Here is a 19,099-nt window from a genome sequence, read left to right as displayed (position 1 = left end):
GATTTTACATTATGGACTGATTCTCTCAAAGACCGAGTCATTGGATTTATTTATTTGTTGGTTTGTTTTATTTTATTTGTTCGATTTCTAGGCTGTCCTTCTCCTGAGACTCAGGATGGCTTAGAACATATTAATATACTGCTCAAAAATAATAATAAAGGGAACACTTAAACAACACAATATAACTCCAAGTAAATCAAACTTCTGTGAAATCAAACTGTCCACTTAGGAAGCAACACTGACTGACAATTTCACATGTTGTCAGCACATTCAACTTTGTACAGAACAAAGTATTCAATGAGAATACTTCATTCATTCATATCTAAGATGTGGGAATGGTTTGGTGGGTGTAACAGGGGAAGGATACTGCAAAAATCTCCATTCCCACCCTACTCTGGGGCCAGCCAGAAATGGTGTTTGTCCGTTCTCCAAACTACTCAAAATTTCTGCTACTGGTTCTCCAGAACCTGCTGGATTCCACCGCTGGCTTCTCGATTCTCCCTCACTCATGGCCTGGTTGATGGTTGGGTATCCTTCTGCAAAGGAACCCCATGCAATGTCAGGCCGAAGCCATTGTTTGAGTTAGAGACTTTGGCCTGCCACAAATTAGAGTAGTACCAGGGGAATTGGCAGGGCTGGTTGCACGAGGGGGAAGATACTAGCTAAAACAAATTCCTTTGTCTAGCATCAGCGGAAGTATGGAGGAGGTCTGTGGACGTGCTGACAACCAGACTGGTCCATGTAATGAACCACTGGGTGTTGGGATGAGCCTTAACCTGGGTAGGGAACTGCAGGAAGTTTATCTATCTATCTATCTATCTATCTATCTATCTATCTATCTATCTATCTATCTATCTATCTATCTATCTATCTATGTATCGATGTATCTATCTATCTTATATTTATCTATGTATGTATGTATGTATGTATGTATGTATGTATGTATGTATGTATGTATGTATGTATCTATCTATCTATCTATCTATCTATCTATCTATCTATCTATCTATCTATCTATCTATCTATCTATCTATCTATCTATCTATCTGAGTTGAAAGGGACCTTGCAGGTCATCAAGTCCAACCCTCTGCTCAAGCAGGAAACCCTACACCACTCCAACCAGATGGCAGTCCAATTTTCTTTGAATGTGTCAAGGGATAGGACGGTCACCTCTGCTGGCAGGCTGTTCCACTGGTTGATCGCTGTCACCGTCAGAAAGTTCTTCCTTATTTCCAGGTTGAATTTCTTCTTGGTCAGTTTCCATCTGTTGCTCCTGGTCTGGCCCTCTGGTGCTCTGGAAAATAGTGTGACTCCCTCCTCTCTGTGGCAACCCCTGAAATACTGCTATCATGTCCCCTCTGGCCCTCCTTTTTGCTAAACTATCCAAGTTAGTACCAGTTTGAGTAAAGTTTGTAACCAACATGACTCTGACAATAAATTGGAATTTGGAAGACATTCAATGTGACGAACTATGAAAAAGACCTCACTTAACCAATGTTTCACTGAGCAAGATAAATTTTGGGACTCAGTTGTGGTCATAACTCGAGGCCTACCTGTAGTCTCCACACATGATGGGTTTCTTTTGATACCTGTGCTTATCCTAGGACTCAGTCTGAAATGACCAATTTTCCTGGTACTGATTTGTTGCAAGTACAGTGTTCCCTTGCTTTTCGTGGGGGATGCGTTCTGAGACCGCCCGCAAAAGTTGAATTTCCGCGAAGTAGAGATGCAGAAGTAAATACACTATTTTTAGCTATGAACAGTATCACAAGCCATCCCTTAACACTTTAAACCCCTAAATTGCAATTTTCCATTCCCTTAGCAACCGTTCAGATTATTACTCACCATGTTTATTTATTAAAGTTTATTTAAAAAAAAATTATTAAAGGCAGACAAAAGTTTGGCGATGACATATGACGTCATCAGGTGGGAAAAACTGTGGTATAGGGAAAAATCCCGCAAAGCATTTTTTAATTAATATTTTTGGAAATATTTTTGAAAAACTCAATCTGTATAGTCTGGAGGACAGAAGGAAAAGGGGGGAACATGATCGAAACATTTAAATATGTTAAAGGGTTAAATAAGGTTCAGGAGGGAAGTGTTTCTGATAGGAAAGTGAACACAAGAACAAGGGGACACAACCTGAAGTTAGTTGGGGGAAAGATCAAAAGCAACGTGAGAAAATATTATTTCACTGAAAGAGTAGTAGATCCTTGGAACAAACTTCCAGCAGACGTAGTTGGTAAATCCACAGTAACTGAATATAAACATGCCTGGGATAAACATATATCCATTATAAGATAAAATACAGGAAATAGTATAAGGGCAGACTAGATGGACCATGAGGTCTTTTTCTGCCGTCAGTCTTCTATGTTTCTACCTTGGTATAGACTTTCCGCGAAGTTCGAATCCGCGAAAATCGAGGGAACACTGTATTTGGAAAAGATGCACTTTGAATCCTCCTTATGTACTCTCCCTTTTGTCACCATCGGTTAAGTAAATCTGAGTGTGCAATTGTAATGTATATTTTAGGAGCTATAGCCAGTTATGAGACCTCCAACAAATGTTGACTACAACATCAAGCTCCTTCATGCAACTGGTCTGCTGGCTAACAATTTCTGGGCCTTGAAATGTACAGCCCACCTATTATCAAGGTTTCAAGTAATACAGCATCCCAGTTCTAATAAGCATTCTGAGGCAGGCAATTTCCTCAAATAACGTTTTTATTAGGACATATCAAATTGACATTTCCCTACCGGAAAGCCAGCTCTAAGTTGGTGCTGGTTCCCCCACCACCACCACCACCATTTAAAGTAAAAAATTATCACATCTCACCCCTAAAGTCTCAATCACATGGTCCAATCAGCATATAGCCCACTTGCTAAATGACCTCAGTCTCCACCCTGCGGACCCCTTGATTCCCAGGGGAAAGAATTTTATTATAACTACAACACCCCCCTAACCTCTACAACACCCCACCTCCCTGGTCCCAACACTCCAGACCAGGATCAGCAACCTTAAACATTGAAAGAGCCATTTAGATCCATTTCCTACAGAAAAGAAAATATCGGGAGCCACAAAACCTACCAGGGATTGTAAAGCTCAATAAACCACGTGTCGACGGGTGTCGCACATTGGCGGCTGTGACACATATTTTGAGTGCCAGGGAGCCGCAGCAGAGGGATGAAAGAGCCACATGTGGCTCCAGAGCCGTGGATTGCAGACCCCTGTTCCAGACTGTGTTCGCCCTTAAGCAGTGAGAAGCAAAACCTCCCTAGAGACTAAAAGAAAAGAAAAGGGCCACAGTTCAGCCACTTTCAGGCTTGACAACTATGTTAAAGAATCCTGAAACTCCCTATATAGCATTATGATAGCAATAGCATTTAGATTTATATACCGCTTTACAGTGCTTTACAGCCCTCTAAGCAGTGATGGTGAACCTTTTTTTCCTCGAGTGCTGAAAGAGTGTGTGTGCATGTTATCACGCATGCCTGAGTGGCCACACCCATAATTCAATGCCTGGAGAGGGCAAAAACAGCTTTCTTGGACCTCCGGAAGCCCACTGGAGGCAGGAAACGGCCTGTTTCCTTACTTCTGGTGGACCCAGTAGGCTCATGTTTCACCCTCCCCAGGTTCCAAAGGCTTCCCTGGAGCCAGGGGAGGGTAAAAACGCCCTTTCGAAACACTCCCCCCCACCCGGAGGCTCTCTGGAAGCCAAAAACGCCCTCGCAAAGCCTCTGTGTGAGCCAAAATTCAGCTGGCTGGCACACGTTGGAACTGAGTTAGGACAATGGCTCACATGCTAGAAGATATGGTTCCGCATGCCACCTGTGGCACCCGTGCCGTAGGTTCGCCATCACTGCTCTAAGCGGTTTAGAGAGTAAGCATATTGCCTCCAACAATCTAGGTCCTCATTGTACCGCCCTTGGAAGAATGGAAGGCTGGGTCAACCCTGAGCCTACTGAGATTCGATCTGCCAAACTGCTGGCAGCCGGTGATCAGCAGAAGTAGCTTGCAGTACTGCACTCTAACCACTGTGCTACAGAGGGTCTGTTGATGATGGTCAGCATTCAAAAAATGACTCCCAAAGCCTTTTTGTACAATGGCATGATTTCTGCATAAGGGAATATCCAGTAAGTTTGCTGATACAAAAAGTCACCCTTTACCAAACCAATATTTTCCACTTTTGTCCTCTGTCATGTCTAATACTGAGATATATTTGACTACAGTGAATGATGCCAGACATTTAGTACTTAATTTCTAGGTTGTTTTTCCAATGGAAAATTAGAAATCTCAGTCAAGACTTTTCTACAATCATCGCCTTCTGCCTCTTATGGATCTTTTTGTGAGCAGCAAGGCAGGAATATTGCGTAAAGCACCGCCCGCACTCTGGGCATTTGAAAGGTTTCTCCCCTGAATGCAAACTTAAATGATTTCTAAGGTTAGACATAGTACTGAAACCTTTCCCGCATTCCTGACACTCATATGGTTTCTCTCCTGTGTGAGTCCTCTGGTGTATCAACAGGTGGGAACTCTGACTGAATGTTTTCCCACATTCTACACATTCATACGGTTTCACTCCAGTGTGTGTATTCTGGTGTAACGCCAGGTGGGAATTCCGATTGAACGTTTTCCCACAAACAGGACATTTATATGGTTTCTCCCCAGTGTGAGTCCTCTGGTGCATCATCAGATCAGATTTCTGGCTGAAACGTTTCCCACAACTGGGACACCCATATGGTTTCTCACCAGTATGTGTCCTTTGGTGTATTACCAGATGGGAATTCCAACTGAAACATTTCCCACATTCTAGACACTCGTATGGTTTCTCTCCCGTGTGAATCTTCTGGTGCATCACGAGGTGAGAATTTTGGCTGAACCGTTTATCACAATACTGACATTCGTATGGTTTCTCTTCTGCGTGAGTCCTCTCATGTGTCACCAGGTTAGAATTCCGACTGAAACTTTTCCCACAATCCTTACACCCATACGGTTTCTCTCCCGTGTGAATTCTCTGATGTATCAACAAGTTGGAATTCCGACTGAAACCTTTCCCACAATCTGGACACTTATAAGGTTTCTCTCCTGTGTGAGTCCTCAAATGTATCACCAGCTGGGAATTTCGATTGAAAATTTTCCCACAATAGAGGCACTCATGGGGTTTCTCCCCCGTGTGAGTCTTTTGATGTCTCAACAGGTTGAAATTCTGACTGAAACATTCCCCACAATCCAGACAGGTATACAGTTTGTCCCCTGTATTAGTCTTCTGTTGTTTCGCTAGGGTAGCGTCCTTATTCTTGCCACACTGCGAGCATAGGTACGTGTTCCCTCCAGTAGGAGTCATTTTATCCTCAAAAGCTTGTGGGCTGTAGCAAAACAATTTTCCACACTCGGAACATTTATTTGGCTTTTCCCTGGTGTGGATCCTTTCCTGCACAGTCAGTTGCGATTTGCAATCCATACTATCCTCACAATGTGTAGATCCGTGGGGGTTTTCCATCACTGATATTTCTGGTTTATTGAGGAGGTCAGAAATATTTTGGATCCCTTCTTGGATGATGTTTTCATTCAAGCTACTCTTTCTTTCTTCACAGATTGAGTCTTACATGACTGCTTGCCACACCTGGTTATCCAATTGTCCTCTTCACTGATTTCCAGATACTTCCATCTTTTTCTGAATTTGCAAATGACCTTTTCCCTGGATCTTTTTGGGAAGTATTTCATTAAGCTACACATACTCAATTTCCCCCCCAGCTTAATACTCTCTTCAATTATCTCTCTTGTCCATCAGGTGCTGGAAGGATGAAGTGTTTTGTTGTTTTCTGGAGGAATCGGAAGGATTTCAATTGCATGATGGATTCATTTTATTCATTCTTTTTAGTTCTGCTTTTGATCTCACTTAGCATCTTCTTGGCATCCTCTTTTGTCTATAACAATCAGATAAAAGACCTGGTTTAATGACTGGATATAAAGTGTGAAAACAGCAAGCAGCATGAAAAAAGAAACATAAAACTATAAATATAAATGGTGGTTTGTTTGTCACACAGAAGGCTAGATAGGTCTAATTTCAATTCACATAATTGTAACAATCTCCTGTGGACTTGACTAAATCACAAATTCTTAGCCTTATAAATTGTTAGTGTTTTTAAGTGTTTTTAATAGGAAAGTGAACACAAGAACAAGGGGACACAATCTGAAGTTAGTTGGGGGAAAGATCAAAAGCAACATGAGAAAATATTATTTCACTGAAAGAGTAGTAGATCCTTCGAACAAACTTCCAGCAGACGTGGTAGATAAATCCACAGTAACTGAATTTAAACATGCCTGGGATAAACATATATCCATCCTAAGATAAAATACAGAAAATAGTATAAGGGCAGACTAGATGGACCATGAGGTCTTTTTCTGCCGTCAGACTTCTATGTTTCTATGTTATCTTCAAATATATCTGGCACACAGGAAATACAGATACAGTATACTGTATATACAGTATATATATTGTGTGTACGAATCACTATCTATACTAATCTCCCTTCCTTTTCATTGTCAGCAAAAATATGCTACACACACAAACACTGTTGAATTGATTCCTGTTGAATCATCCTGGTATACACAAATATGGCAGGGCTCCTTCCTTTTTGCCTCTCGGCCCCTACAGAGGCTCATATCCAAGACAGATAAATTTTTATAGCCGACAAACTATATTCTATATGTGTAACATAATTTTGCTGGTAATGAATATCTATACTAGTGTTTGTAATTATGTATTGTTTTTGGGGTCTGGATGGGTGTCAACAGGTTCAAACTCAACCCTGACAAGACGGAGTGGCTGTGGGTTTTGCCTCCCAAGGACAATTCCATCTGTCTGTCCATTACCTTGGGGGGGGGATTATTGACCCCCTCGGAGAGAGTCCGCAACTTGAGCGTCCTCCTTGATCCACAGCTGACATTAGAGAACCAGCTTTCGGCTATGGCAAGGAGGGTGTCTATCCAGGTTTGCCTGGTGCACAAGTTGCGACCCTACCTGGACTGGGAATCACTGCTCACAGTCACTCATGCCTTCATCACCTCGAGGTTCGACTACTGTAACGCTCTCTACATGGGGCTACCTTTGAAGAGTGTTCGGAAACTTCAGATCGTGCAGAATGCAGCTGTGAGAGCAAACATGGGCATTCCCAGATATGCCCGTGTCACATCAATACTCTGCAGTCTGCATTGGTTGCCGATCAGTTTCCGGTCACAATTCAAAGTGTTGGTTATGACTTATAAATCTCTTCATGGCATCGGGCCAGAATACCTTCGGGACCGCCTTCTGCCGCACAAATCCCAGTGACCGATTAGGTCCCACAGAGTTGGCCTTCTCCGAGTCCCGTCGACAAAACAATGCCATCTGACGGGACCCAGGGGAAGAGCCTTCTCTGTGGTGGCCCCGACCTTCTGGAATCAACTCCCCCCGGAGATTAGGACTGCCCCCACCCTCCTTGCCTTTCGCAAACTCTTGAAAACCCACTTATATCGCCAGGCAGGGGGAAATTGATTCCCCTCGGCCGCTCTGTTTTATGTATGGTTTGTTTGGGTTGTATGATTGTTTTTAAATTAAGGGTTTTTAACTGTTTTGTTTTTAATCATTGGATTTGTATTATGTATTGTTGTTGTGAGCCGCTCCGAGTCTTTGGAAAGGGGCAGCATACAAATCTAATAAATTATTATTATTATTATTATTATTATTATGCGGTGGAGAAAAATTAAAAATTTATACCACCCCCAAAATAATATCTATACTAGTTTATATTATATCTATACAATATTAATATCTATACTAGATTTACACTAATCTATAGTAGATTCCCTTTCAATTATCAGCAAAAATATGAGAGAGAGAGAGGAGAGAGAGAGACAGACAGACAGAGAGATGCATGTAGAAAATACATTTGTATTTTAGCCTGTTCAAACTTTTTGGCTTAATTTAGAAGAAATGGTGCCCCAAGGCTACCCAAGATTTAAATCATCAATTTTGCCTATGAAACTCCTGCCTTGAAAAGAAAACGGGCTCATTAAAAAAAAATCCACAAGGAACCCCTAAAGCGAAGGAGATTTTTTTAAATCTTCCAGCCAGCAGAAAATTGCAGGCAAAACTTTCAAAGTGGGCAGCACCGCTGGAATCTGAAAGGAGATATTTAAACCTCCCAACCAGAAGACAAATGAAGGGACCCGTTTTCAAATCATGCAGGAAGAGTGAAATAAAATTTCTGGAATAAATTGCAACAACCCCAAAATGAATGAGATTTTTTTTAAAATCTCCCAACCAGCAGAAGATTGAAGGCAATGGAATAAAATTTGGGGAGAGAAGGAATAAGCAGCCACCGATATATTTCAGCCTAGTTGTTGCTTCTCTGCTCTGGAGGAAACCTACTTACTCCCGGTCGCTCCTCCGACCTGCTGTTACTACTGCTGCTGCTGCTTGCATCCCGGGAGGAACGAGAGAGCCGCCACCATACCTACACCGTTCCCCATGGATGAACCGGAAGAGGAAGTTGGCTCCTCTTTAACCTCCCCCTATGTTCTCTCTAGCAATTCGATACTGGATGGTTTCACCACCTTTCAATTCAAGTCGCTCCCTCTGTCATTGGATGTCGGTGCTGAATAAGCCACCGATGTCGCTGCTGCGTTGACGGCTTTTCTAAGCGCGGGTGTTTGTTCCTTCCACGATCCACCCATCAATCAATCAAGCAATCAATCAATCAATCAATCTGAGCTAGAAACTTTTTATGCAAGAAGCTAGAACTTGTCCTACTGGCCTCTTTTATAGTTACTTTTTACTTATACAAACTACTACTATCCTATACATGTTTGACAAATAAATAAAAGAAATTTTAAAAAAAACAAGGGAAAGCATTTTTGGAGGAGGGGGGGACATTATGCAAAAAGGGAACGAGAAACCGCATCTCCCTTGAGCAAGGGTCCTCAAACTTGGCAACTTTAAGACTTGTGGACTTCAACTCCCAGAATTCTCCAGCCAGCTATGGCTAAAGCTATGCTAGCTGGAGAATTCTGGGAGTTGAAGTCCACAAGTCTTAAAGTTGCCAAGTTTGAAGACCTCTGCCCTTGAGGAATCAGATTACAGATTAAGAGTGGAAGGGACCTGTAAGTCATCTAGTCTAAACCCTCCCCACCCCCCAAAAGCAGGAGATCCTACACTATTTCTGACAAATGGCAGTCCAATCACTTCTTGAAAGTCTCAAGTACTGAAGTTCCCACAACTTCCGAAGGCAACTTCTGTTCCTCTGGTTAATCGTTCTCACTGTCTGAAAGTTATAATAATAATAACAACAGAGTTGGAAGGGACCTTGGAGGTCTTCTAGTCCAACTCCCTGCTTAGTCAGGAAACCCTACACTACTTCAGACAAATGGTTATCCAACATCTGCTTAAAAACTTCCAGTGTTGGAGCATTCTCAACTTCTGGAGGCAAGCTGCTCCACTGATCAACCATTCTGACTATCAAGAAATTTCTCCTTAGTTCTAAGTTGCTTCTCTCTTTGTTTAGTTTCCACCCATTGCTTCTTGTTGTACCCTCAGGTGCTTTGGAGAATAGGTTGACTCCTTCTTTGTGGCAAACCCTGAGATTTTGCAACACTGCTATCATGTTTCCTCTGGTCCTTCTTTTCATTAAACTAGCCCAGTTCCTGCAACCGTTCTTCATATGTTTTAGCCTCCAGTCCCCTAATCATCTTTGTCACCCTTCTCTGCACTTTTTCTAGAGTCTCAATATCCTATTTGCATCGTAGGGACCAAAACTGAATGCAATATTCTAAGTGTGGTCTTACAAAGGCCTTATAAAGTGGTATTAACACTTCATGTGATCTTGATTCTATCCCTCTGTTAATGCAGCCTATAACTGTGTTGCCTTTTTTCTCCTTATTTCTAGGGTGAATCTCTCCTTGATCAGTTTCCATTCATTATTCCTTGTCTGGCCTTCAGGTGCTTTGGAAAATAGCTCACCCCTCTCACCCCCCTCTGTGGCAGCCCATGAAATACTAGAACACTGCTATCATGTCACCCATAGCTCTTCTTCTCTTTGCTAGACTAGCCATGCCCAGTTCCTGTAACCATTCTTCATATGTTTTGGTCTCCAGTCCCCTGATCATCCTGGTTGCTCTCCTCTGCACTTTTTCTAGCATCTCAGCATCTTTTTTATAGTGTGGTGACCAAAACTGGATGCACTACTGTAGGTGTGGTCTAACTAAGGCTTTATAGAGAGGTATCAGTACTTCACTACCGTGTTTCCCCGAAAGTAAGACAGTGTCTTACTTTCTTTTTATCCCCAAAAGCCCCACTATGTCTTACTTTCAGGGTATGTCTTATATTGGAGCTTCCCTAGCGGTGACGGTGTGAACTTTTGGGGCCCCGGTGGGAGGGCACCGGCCACTGTTGCTTCTAAGCGGCATCGTTGTTGTCCTCACGGCACAAAGTCACGCAGTCCTGAATCGCTCCCTTCTCCGGCCAGCAAAGTCTGCTGCCTAGGAAAGCAGCGCATTTGAAAAACGCTTTCCCAGGCAGCCGGCTTGCTGGCCGCTTTCCCAGGCTTTCTGCAGGAACGGGTGGTGGGGCGTGACGAAGGGCGGCGCTTGCGCAAAGCCACACAGTCCCGGATCGCTTGCTTCCCCGGCCAGCAAGCCGGCTGCCTAGGAAAGCAGCGCATTTGAAAAACGTGCGTTTTTCAAATGCGCTGCTTTCCTAGGCAGCCGGCTTGCTGGCTGGGGAAGCAAGCGATCCGGGACTGTTTGGCTTTGCGCCGTGAGGACAACAATGGCGCCGTGGTGGCTTTCAAGCGCCGCCCTTTGTAGCACCCCACCACCCGTTCCTGCAGACGCGGCGACGTATGCGCTGCTGCCTTGCGCCTCGTTTCCTCTTCCCGCCTCTCAGGGCGCAGATCCCGGAGATTATGGGACTTCGCCGAAATCCGCGCTGCGAAGAACTTGGGGGACTTTAAACCGAGGGGGATTACAAACGATCGGCTTTGTTGGAGGGGGTTTTTTTCCCACGGAAGGCCAAGCTTGGAGGAAGCAACCAAGGGAAGGGGCCTCGCTGGCGTCAAAGGTACCGAAGAGGTGGGGACAACCTGAAAGACGGAGGGAGGGTAATACCGTGTTTCCCCGATAGTAAGACCCCCCCCGATTGTAAGACATATGGGGGGTTTCAGGGGGGTCGGCTTATATAAGCCATACCCCGAAAGTAAGACATATGTCTTACTTTCGGGGAAACACGGTATAAACAGTATTGCGGGGGGGGGGCGATGACATTGCTTCCAAGCTCCCCGCGCGCCCCTCGCCTTCGCTTGCCGTGGCGCCACCGCCTCTTCCCCTGCCGAGGCTCAGCTGCAAGCGGCCAGCGAGGCCGATCGGCTCCGAGGTGAGCAGCCGGAGCTGCGCCCTCCTTCGCCCGCCTCCTTTCCGCTCGCCTCGGAGCCGAGCGGCCTCGCTGGCCGCTTGCAGCTGAGCCTCGGCAGGGGAAGAGGCGGTGGCGCCGTGGCGAGCGAAGGCAAGGGGCGCGCAGGGAGCTGCCGGAAAGGAGGCTGGTGAAGGAGGGCGCAGCTCCGGCCGCTCGCCTTGGAGCCGATCGGCCTCGCTGGCCACTTCCCCTGCCAAGGCTCAGCTGCAAGCGGCCAGCGAGGCCGAGCGGCTCCGAGGCGAGCGGCCGGAGCTGCGCCCTCCTTCACCAGCCTCCTTTCCGGCAGCTCCCTGCGCGCCCCTCGCCTTCGCTCGCAGCGGCGCCACCGCCTCTTCCCCTGCCGAGGCTCAGCTGCAAGCGGCCAGTGAGGCCGCTCGGCTCCGAGGCGAGCGGCCGGAGCTGCGCCCTCCTTCGCCCGCCTCCTTTCCGCTCGCCTCGGAGCCGCTTGCAGCTGAGCCTCGGCAGGGGAAGAGGCGGTGGCGCCGCGGCGAGCGAAGGCGAGGGGCGCGCAGGGAACTGCCGGAAAGGAGGCGGGCGAAGGAGGGCACAGCGGTGGCCGCTCACCCTTTTTGACTGCCCATCCACCCCTTGACCTGCCTTTAGCCAGCCAGCCGAGCGTCCGTGTCGCCGCGGAGTTGGCCTCCCCTGCCGAGAAACATTGCCGGGAGCGGCGAGGGGATGCTCCCCGCAACCCGCCGAACGTCGAGGTCGGCGCCCGCCTCCTTTCCGGCAGCTCCCGCGCCCGAAGACGAGCCGGCCCCGGTGCCTGGGACAATGTAAGACATACCCCCAAAGTAAGACACAGTGGGGCTTTTGGGGGTAAAAAGATAGTAAGACACTGCCTTACTATCGGGGAAACACGGTAGTAGGAGCTACGATGAGTAGAGTAGACGTGGGCAGGAGGCGGCGCGCAGCTACGTGTTTCCCCGAAAGTAAGACATATGTCTTACTTTCGGGGTACGGCTTATATTAGCCGACCCCCCTGAAACCCCCGATACGTCTTACAATCGGGGGTGTCTTACTATCGGGGAAACACGGTAGATATAGATTGAATACCAATTTAGGATTGCATTGGCTTTTTTGGCTGCACATTGCTGGCTCATACTTGTCCATTAGAACTATCAGGGAACACTGTTCTTGCAGGGGCAGGATAACTCCTCAAAACGTTCCTTTGCAAATGAGGGAAGATTGAACACTAGAGTTAGATCCAATTTAGCTGCACAAGATTAGCCAGGTGCTGGGTGCTAAACATTTATGAATGCTTTGTTTTCATATACAGCTTCTACACGATGGTCTAAATATCAATTTGAGTCCAGAATTATGATCCTTAAGTTGTTTTGGTCATTAAGCAAGGCACCCATGCAATCCTGGCTCACCCCATTGCAGTCATTATGTAGAGGACAGTGTGTGGGTGGGGCGGGGGAGAGACCTGATTTGCTGAATGAATAAACGAAAGTCAAGGACTACCTATACACTTGCAAGTTTAAACTGTGCAAGCTGGGCCAGGAAAAGGAAGTATTTTAAGCCACAAATTTGATACTTGTGGAATTTTATCTAGAATCAAAGTTTTCTATTGTTCACGTTACACATAAATGGTATCTTTTAATTTGATCACTTACTTTATGATGTGTCACACATGCCCAATAAACGTATCATGTTTCTGCACCCTATATAAGCTCCTCCCCTGCCACTCTTAAACACTTTTCCTTTGCCTGGATTACTTGGTAATATGTACTTACAGAAGCCCTTTTGCAAAAAGGTAAAAGTATCTCTCTCAAATTCAGGTATCAGTTGTCCACACCAAACCTGGGAGTTTCCGAGTTTCGAGGTTTGCAAATGGTGGTCGCCAACTGCAGAATGTTGTGACCATTATCATTGTGCGCCATTTGTTGCAACCAAAATCGTGGCAATCACACCTTCAAGGATCAGGTATATGGTATTAGGTCCCACAGAGTTGGCTTTCTCCAGGTCCCATCAACTAGACATTGTCGTTTGGCGGGACCCAGAAGAAGAGCCTTCTCTGTGGCGTCTCCGGACCTCTGGAACCAACTCCCCCCAGAGATTAGAATTGCCCCCACCCTGCTTGCCTTTCGAAAGCTGCTTAAAACCCACCTCTGCCGCCAGGCATGGGGGAACTGAGATACACTTCCCCCTAGGCCTTTACAATTTTATGCATGGTATGTCTGTATGTATGATTGGTTTTTATATAATGGGTTTTTAACTGTTTTTAGTATTGGATTTTGTTATATACTGTTTTATTGCTGTTGTTAGCCGCTCCGAGTCTGCGGAAAGGGGCGGTATACAAATCCAATAAATAAATAAATGATTGTATTTAAATTAAGGATTTTTAACTGTTTTGTTTTTAATCATTGGATTTGTATTATGTATTGTTGTTGTGAGCCGCTTTGAGTCTTCAGAAAGGGACGGCAGACAAATCTAATTAATAATAATAATAATAATAATAATAATAATAATAATAATAATAATATTATTAGTCCCATCAACTAGACATTGTCGTTTGGCGGGGCCCAGGGGAAGAGCCTTCTCTGTGGGAGCCCCAGCCCTCTGGAACCAGCTCCCCCCAGAGATTTGTACTGCTCCCATCCTCCTTGCCTTCCGCAAGAGCCTTAAGACTCATCTATGCCGCCGGCCTTGGGGATAGCAGACTCTAGCCCCTGGCTGATGAATGTGTTGAGAGTAAATTGACCGAATGGGAATGACTATCTTTTTATGGTTTTCTGTGTTTTTTAGATTATAAATTTAACTTAATTGAATTTAGGATGTTATATATTGTTCCATTATATGTTGTAAGCTGCCCTGAGTCCTCGGAGAGGGGTGGCATAAAAGTCCAATGAAAAGTCCAATTAATAAATAAAATAATAAATAAATAAGTCTCCTTTTTCAGTCATAACGATTGTTAAACAAGTGGCAAATGAGGACTATCTATACGACTGAGCATATAGCTATATTTAAAACCAGGGATTTAGGCTCCCCAGATCCTTGTTTAAGGCTTAAACAGAGCTGAATCTGGTTAATATACAAATGGGACACTACCAAGAAATCTCATTTTTGGAGGGTTAAAAAAAATCCCAGAAGCCAATAGTGAAAGTCCCATATTGTTGCTAAGAAAACAACATACAGTATTTATAAAATAACAAGCACTCAATTCTACCATTAAGGAGACCTTTTAAAATCTCCCAATCCACAGAAAATTGTAAGCACCAGTTTTAAAGCCTGGAACACCAATAGGAATTAAATCTGGGGTCGGAATGAAAACGTAGCAGCTTCACTGCTTTTACACCAAGGAGTAAACAGGCAGCCTGGCTTTCTCCCAGCCCTTTCCTCCGTTCTGTCCTCAACTCACCTTCGGGCAGCTGTTTGCGATCCTGGGAAAAACAAGAGTGCCAGCCTGTCTGCCATCATCCTCCCAGAAGAGGAAGAGGAAATGCCTCTGGTCGTCTCTACTCCAGCATCCTCTCTAGTAATTTAATACTTGATGGTTCCTATTCCTTTTAACTCAAGATACTTATGGGCACCTATGTAGGTGCGTGTGTTGATCATTTGTATAGCGCTATCTAGTGACAAGATGGCTGAAAAACACATTCCTCCGAGATCTTTCCCACCCAAGGTGTTTGAAAGGGTTTTTTTCCCTTTCATCATATGCCAGCCAATTGTTTTTGATCTCTATCAATCAAGATTTTTTTTCTCCATGACGGATCTGCCCCTAAACCTTTTTGAGTTTGATATAGAACCCTAACCTAAGAATTGTTTGCTGAGAGGGGCAGCACTGGCTCTCAGTTGGTCTCTGGGTACAATTCAAGATGTTGGTCATTACCTTTAAAGCCCTACAAGACCGCCTCCTACCACAGCTCCCAGCAACCGGTAAGGGCCCACAGAATTGATCTTCTCCAGATCCCATCAGCTAAACAGTGTTGGCTGGAGGGTCCGCAGGAGAGGACCTTCTCTGTGGCTGTTCAGACCCTCTGGAATCAGTTACCTCCTGAGATCCAAGCTACCCCCACCCCATTTCCAGAAAGCTGTAAAGACCTGGTTTTTCTGGCAGGCCTGGAGCCGTTGATCTGATGATGTTATAATTGGGATGTGGCCATAAATGGCATTCATGGATTTTAATTGTTGGTTTTAAATTGTTTTTAAACTGTTTTGTCAGAGGTTTTAATATTACACTGTATGTGTGGGTTTTTATTTTGGGTTGAGCCACCCAGAGTCCCCAGGGAGTTGGACAGCATACAAATTGAATGAATGGATGAATGAGTAAGTGAATGAATGAACATATAAATGAATGTCAAGAAAGTTTCCCTGGTTTGAATTTGCAGGAGTACAACTCTCATCATTCACAGCTAGCACTCCTTTAGAATTATTGGAATAACCAATTTTTAGTGCAATTGATCTAAGAGAGGCTTAATGAAATGGTCAACGAGGGGAAAACTCACAAAACTAAAAATCTTTGTCTTCTATTACTGACCAGCCCACAAAATCTACACAACATTGGGTAGTGCCTAAATTAATCTTGGCATCTCAGGAGGTGCCATCTTTTGAATTATATCTGAAAGATTAGGAGGAAAGTTAAATACCAAAAGATGGGAGGAATACAATACAACTTGACCTTCTTGAAGAGCTGTGATATGGACACAGGGGGAAAAAAGGGTCTCGGGTCAAGAAGAATCCATTTAACATCTTTATTTTAATTCAAGAAGCCGTTGCAAACTATTGACTGCAGAGGTTGTTCCAGAACTTTTTGCCCATCCTTCTTCAAATCCAATCCCAATTTCTCTCCATCTCCCATCTTGCTTTCCATTTTTTAAAATACAGATTGGTATAAAAATATTTTCCTGCAAGAAGAGATCCCATATTTTCCTGGCCTATACAGCTAGTCCTTGACTTAAATGCTTCATTTAGTGACCGTTTGAACTTACAATGGCACTGAAAAAAGTTATGACCATTTTTCACGCTTATGGCCACTGCAGAATCCCCATGGCCACGTGATCAAAATTCAGATGCTTGGTAACTGGTTCATATTCATGACAGCTGCCATGTCCCAAGGTCAAGTGGTCCCCTTCTGACAAGCAATGTCAATAGGAAAACCAGATTCACTTTAACCCTGTTACTAAGTTAACAACTGCAGTGATTAAAAGTCAAAAAAAGGAGGCCAAACTCCTGCAACAAATTTCTTACTTAATAACATAAATTCCGGGCTTAATTGTGATCATAAGTCAAGGACTACCAGGGCTGTAGTTATGCGTAGTCCTCAATTTATGACTGGATGCTTAGCAACCACTCAAAAGTTCTGATGGTCCTCCCCAAGACGACTTATAATCCAGATTCAAAGTTCTAACAAATCACCCACGATTAACATGATCTCATTTTGGGCACTGGGCAACCAGAGCACATGTTTGTTTGCCATTTTCCAGAGGTCACATGACAATTTATGTATATATTAATGACGGTAGCAAAAAAAAAAAAGTTGTAAAGTCAGGTGTGGTTAAAGACCAGGCTGATTTACAACTGTAATTCTGGTCTCAATTAGTCATAAAGACCGTTTGTACTGTCATTCCAATATGTCATCATCTAAACTTACCAATTCATACAATTCCGTTTAGGCTACCTTTGCTATCTATACAGACACGTGGAAATGGCTTCAAGATCTAATTTTCAGAAAACAGGAAAACAGTTAGTAGCCTAAGTGGAACCTGCCTCTCAAAACACAGGTGAGGGTGGTTTTTTTCCTTTCTTAATTTAACTTCAATCAATCAGAATAGAGTGAGAATGGACCTTGGAGTTCTTCCAGTCAAGCTCCCAGCTTAAGCAGGAGACTCTATATCCATGATGGCGAATCTATGGCGCCCGTGCCACAAGTAGCACATGGAGCTATATCGGAGGGCATACAAGACGTTGCTCTATGTCAGCTCCACGCTAGCCCTCCAGGGGCTCCAGAGTGCATAAATCAGCACGACGGGCAAATCGGATGTCCGTTTTTCCAAACTTCCGTTTTGTCCGTTGGGCAATTTTTGCACTCCAGGGCTTCAGGGAACCTTTCCTGAAGCCTCTGGAGGGTAAAATGGCAGAGCAGTCACTTTCAGTGAGGCCTGTGCACATGTGCGGGGATGGGGGGGATTGTGTGCATGTGCAGTGCAGGTGTGTGCATGCTTGGGGGGAGAGGGAATGGGTGTTAGCACACGCACACACAATTTTGGCGCACGAACCAAAAAAGGTTCCCCATCACTGCTCTATACTATTTCATAAAAACATAGAAGACTGTCGGCAGAAAAAGACCTCATGGTCCATCTAGTCTGCCCTTATACTATTTCCTGTATTTTATCTTACAATGGATATATGTTTATCCCAGGCATGTTTAAATTCAGTGACTGTGGATTTACCAACCACGTCTGCTGGAAGTTTGTTCCAAGGATCTACTACTCTTTCAGTAAAATAATATTTCCTCATGTTGCTTTTGATCTTTCCCCCAACTAACTTCAGATTTTGTCCCCTTGTTCTTGTGTTCACTTTCCTATTAAAAACACTTCCCTCCTGAACCTTATTTAACCCTTTAACATATTTAAATGTTTCGATCATGTCCCCCCTTTTCCTTCTGTCCTTCAGACTATACAGATCGAGTTCATTAAGTCTTTCCTGATACGTTTTATGCTTAAGACCTTCCACCATTCTTGTAGCCCGTCTTTGGACCCGTTCAATTTTGTCAATATCTTTTTGTAGGTGAGGTCTCCAGAACTGAACACAGTATTCCAAATGTGGTCTCACCTGCAATCTATATAAGGGGATCACAATCTCCCTCTTCCTGCTTGTAATACCTCTAGCTATGCAGCCAAGCATCCTACTTGCTTTTCCTACTGCCCGACCACACTGCTCACCCATTTTGAGAAATCACTACCCCTAAATCCTTCTCTTGTGAAGTTTTTGCTAACACAGAACTGCCAATGCAATACTCAGATTGAGGATTCCTTTTCCCCAAGTGCATTATTTTACATTTGGAAACATTAAACTGCAGTTTCAATTGCTTTGACCATTTATCTAGTAAAGCTAAATCATTTACCATATTACAGACCCCTCCAGGAATATCAACCCTATTGCACACTTTAGAGTCATCGGCAAATAGGCAAACCTTCCCTACCAAACCTTCCCCTATGTCACTCACAAACATATTAAAAAGAATAGGACCCAGAACAGACCCTTGTGGCACTGTGCTGTCTCTCCTTAAAAACCTCCAGTGATGAAGCACCCAGAACTTCTGAAGGCAAGCTGATTAATTGTCCTCACTGCAATTTCTCTGTAATTCCGGGTTGCTACTCTCCTGGATTAGTTTTCGTCTATTGTTTCTCATCCTGCCCTCTGGTGTTTTGGAAAATAAATTAACTCCCCCCTCCTCTTTGTGGCAGCCTATCAAATACTGGAACACTTTAATTTAATGGAAGGAGTTTTCTAATACTGAGAGCTATTAAGCTCTACAATCCCATCATTATCTTGAATGGTCCAGCCATTTCCCTAACAGTTGAGACTGAGCACGTGTATCCCATCATCCTTGACAGTCATTGCCTGAGACGAATAATAGAGAAAATACAGCAACAACTGAATTTGCAAAGGCGGGAGAAGAGAAAACTTCCTTCGCACGAATTC

At 44.3% G+C, this 19,099-nt stretch overlaps 1 protein-coding gene across 3 annotated transcripts; it reads right to left on the bottom strand.

The window, feature by feature from the left end:
• Positions 1-2,705: 2,705 nt before the first annotated feature.
• LOC139163129 (zinc finger protein 182-like) lies at positions 2,706-14,885 on the bottom strand. 3 transcript variants are annotated; one of them, XM_070744097.1, is made up of 2 exons: positions 14,814-14,885; positions 2,706-5,927 (listed from the first exon to the last, which is right to left on the bottom strand). In XM_070744097.1, the coding sequence occupies exon 2, from the start codon at positions 5,498-5,500 to the stop codon at positions 4,298-4,300; it is 1,203 nt and encodes a 400-aa protein (XP_070600198.1). In that variant the 5' UTR covers positions 5,501-5,927; positions 14,814-14,885; the 3' UTR covers positions 2,706-4,297. The 3 variants fall into 3 exon arrangements, with proteins under 3 accessions (XP_070600198.1, XP_070600197.1, XP_070600196.1); XM_070744096.1 differs by lacking the exon at positions 14,814-14,885 and adding an exon at positions 8,414-8,544; XM_070744095.1 differs by lacking the exon at positions 14,814-14,885 and adding an exon at positions 8,418-8,544.
• Between the last annotated feature and the right edge of the window lie 4,214 nt (positions 14,886-19,099).

This window comes from Erythrolamprus reginae, chromosome 2, assembly GCF_031021105.1.
Source record: "Erythrolamprus reginae isolate rEryReg1 chromosome 2, rEryReg1.hap1, whole genome shotgun sequence".
Taxonomy (NCBI): Eukaryota; Metazoa; Chordata; class Lepidosauria; order Squamata; family Dipsadidae; genus Erythrolamprus; species Erythrolamprus reginae.
Note: the sequence above shows the minus strand (reverse complement) of the source record. Positions and strands in the feature narration are given on the sequence as shown.

Excerpts from the sequence above, each read along its gene's own strand:
- LOC139163129 (XM_070744097.1), bottom strand. The coding sequence starts at position 5,500 with ATGGAAAACCCCCACGGATCTACACATTGTGAGGATAGTATGGATTGC.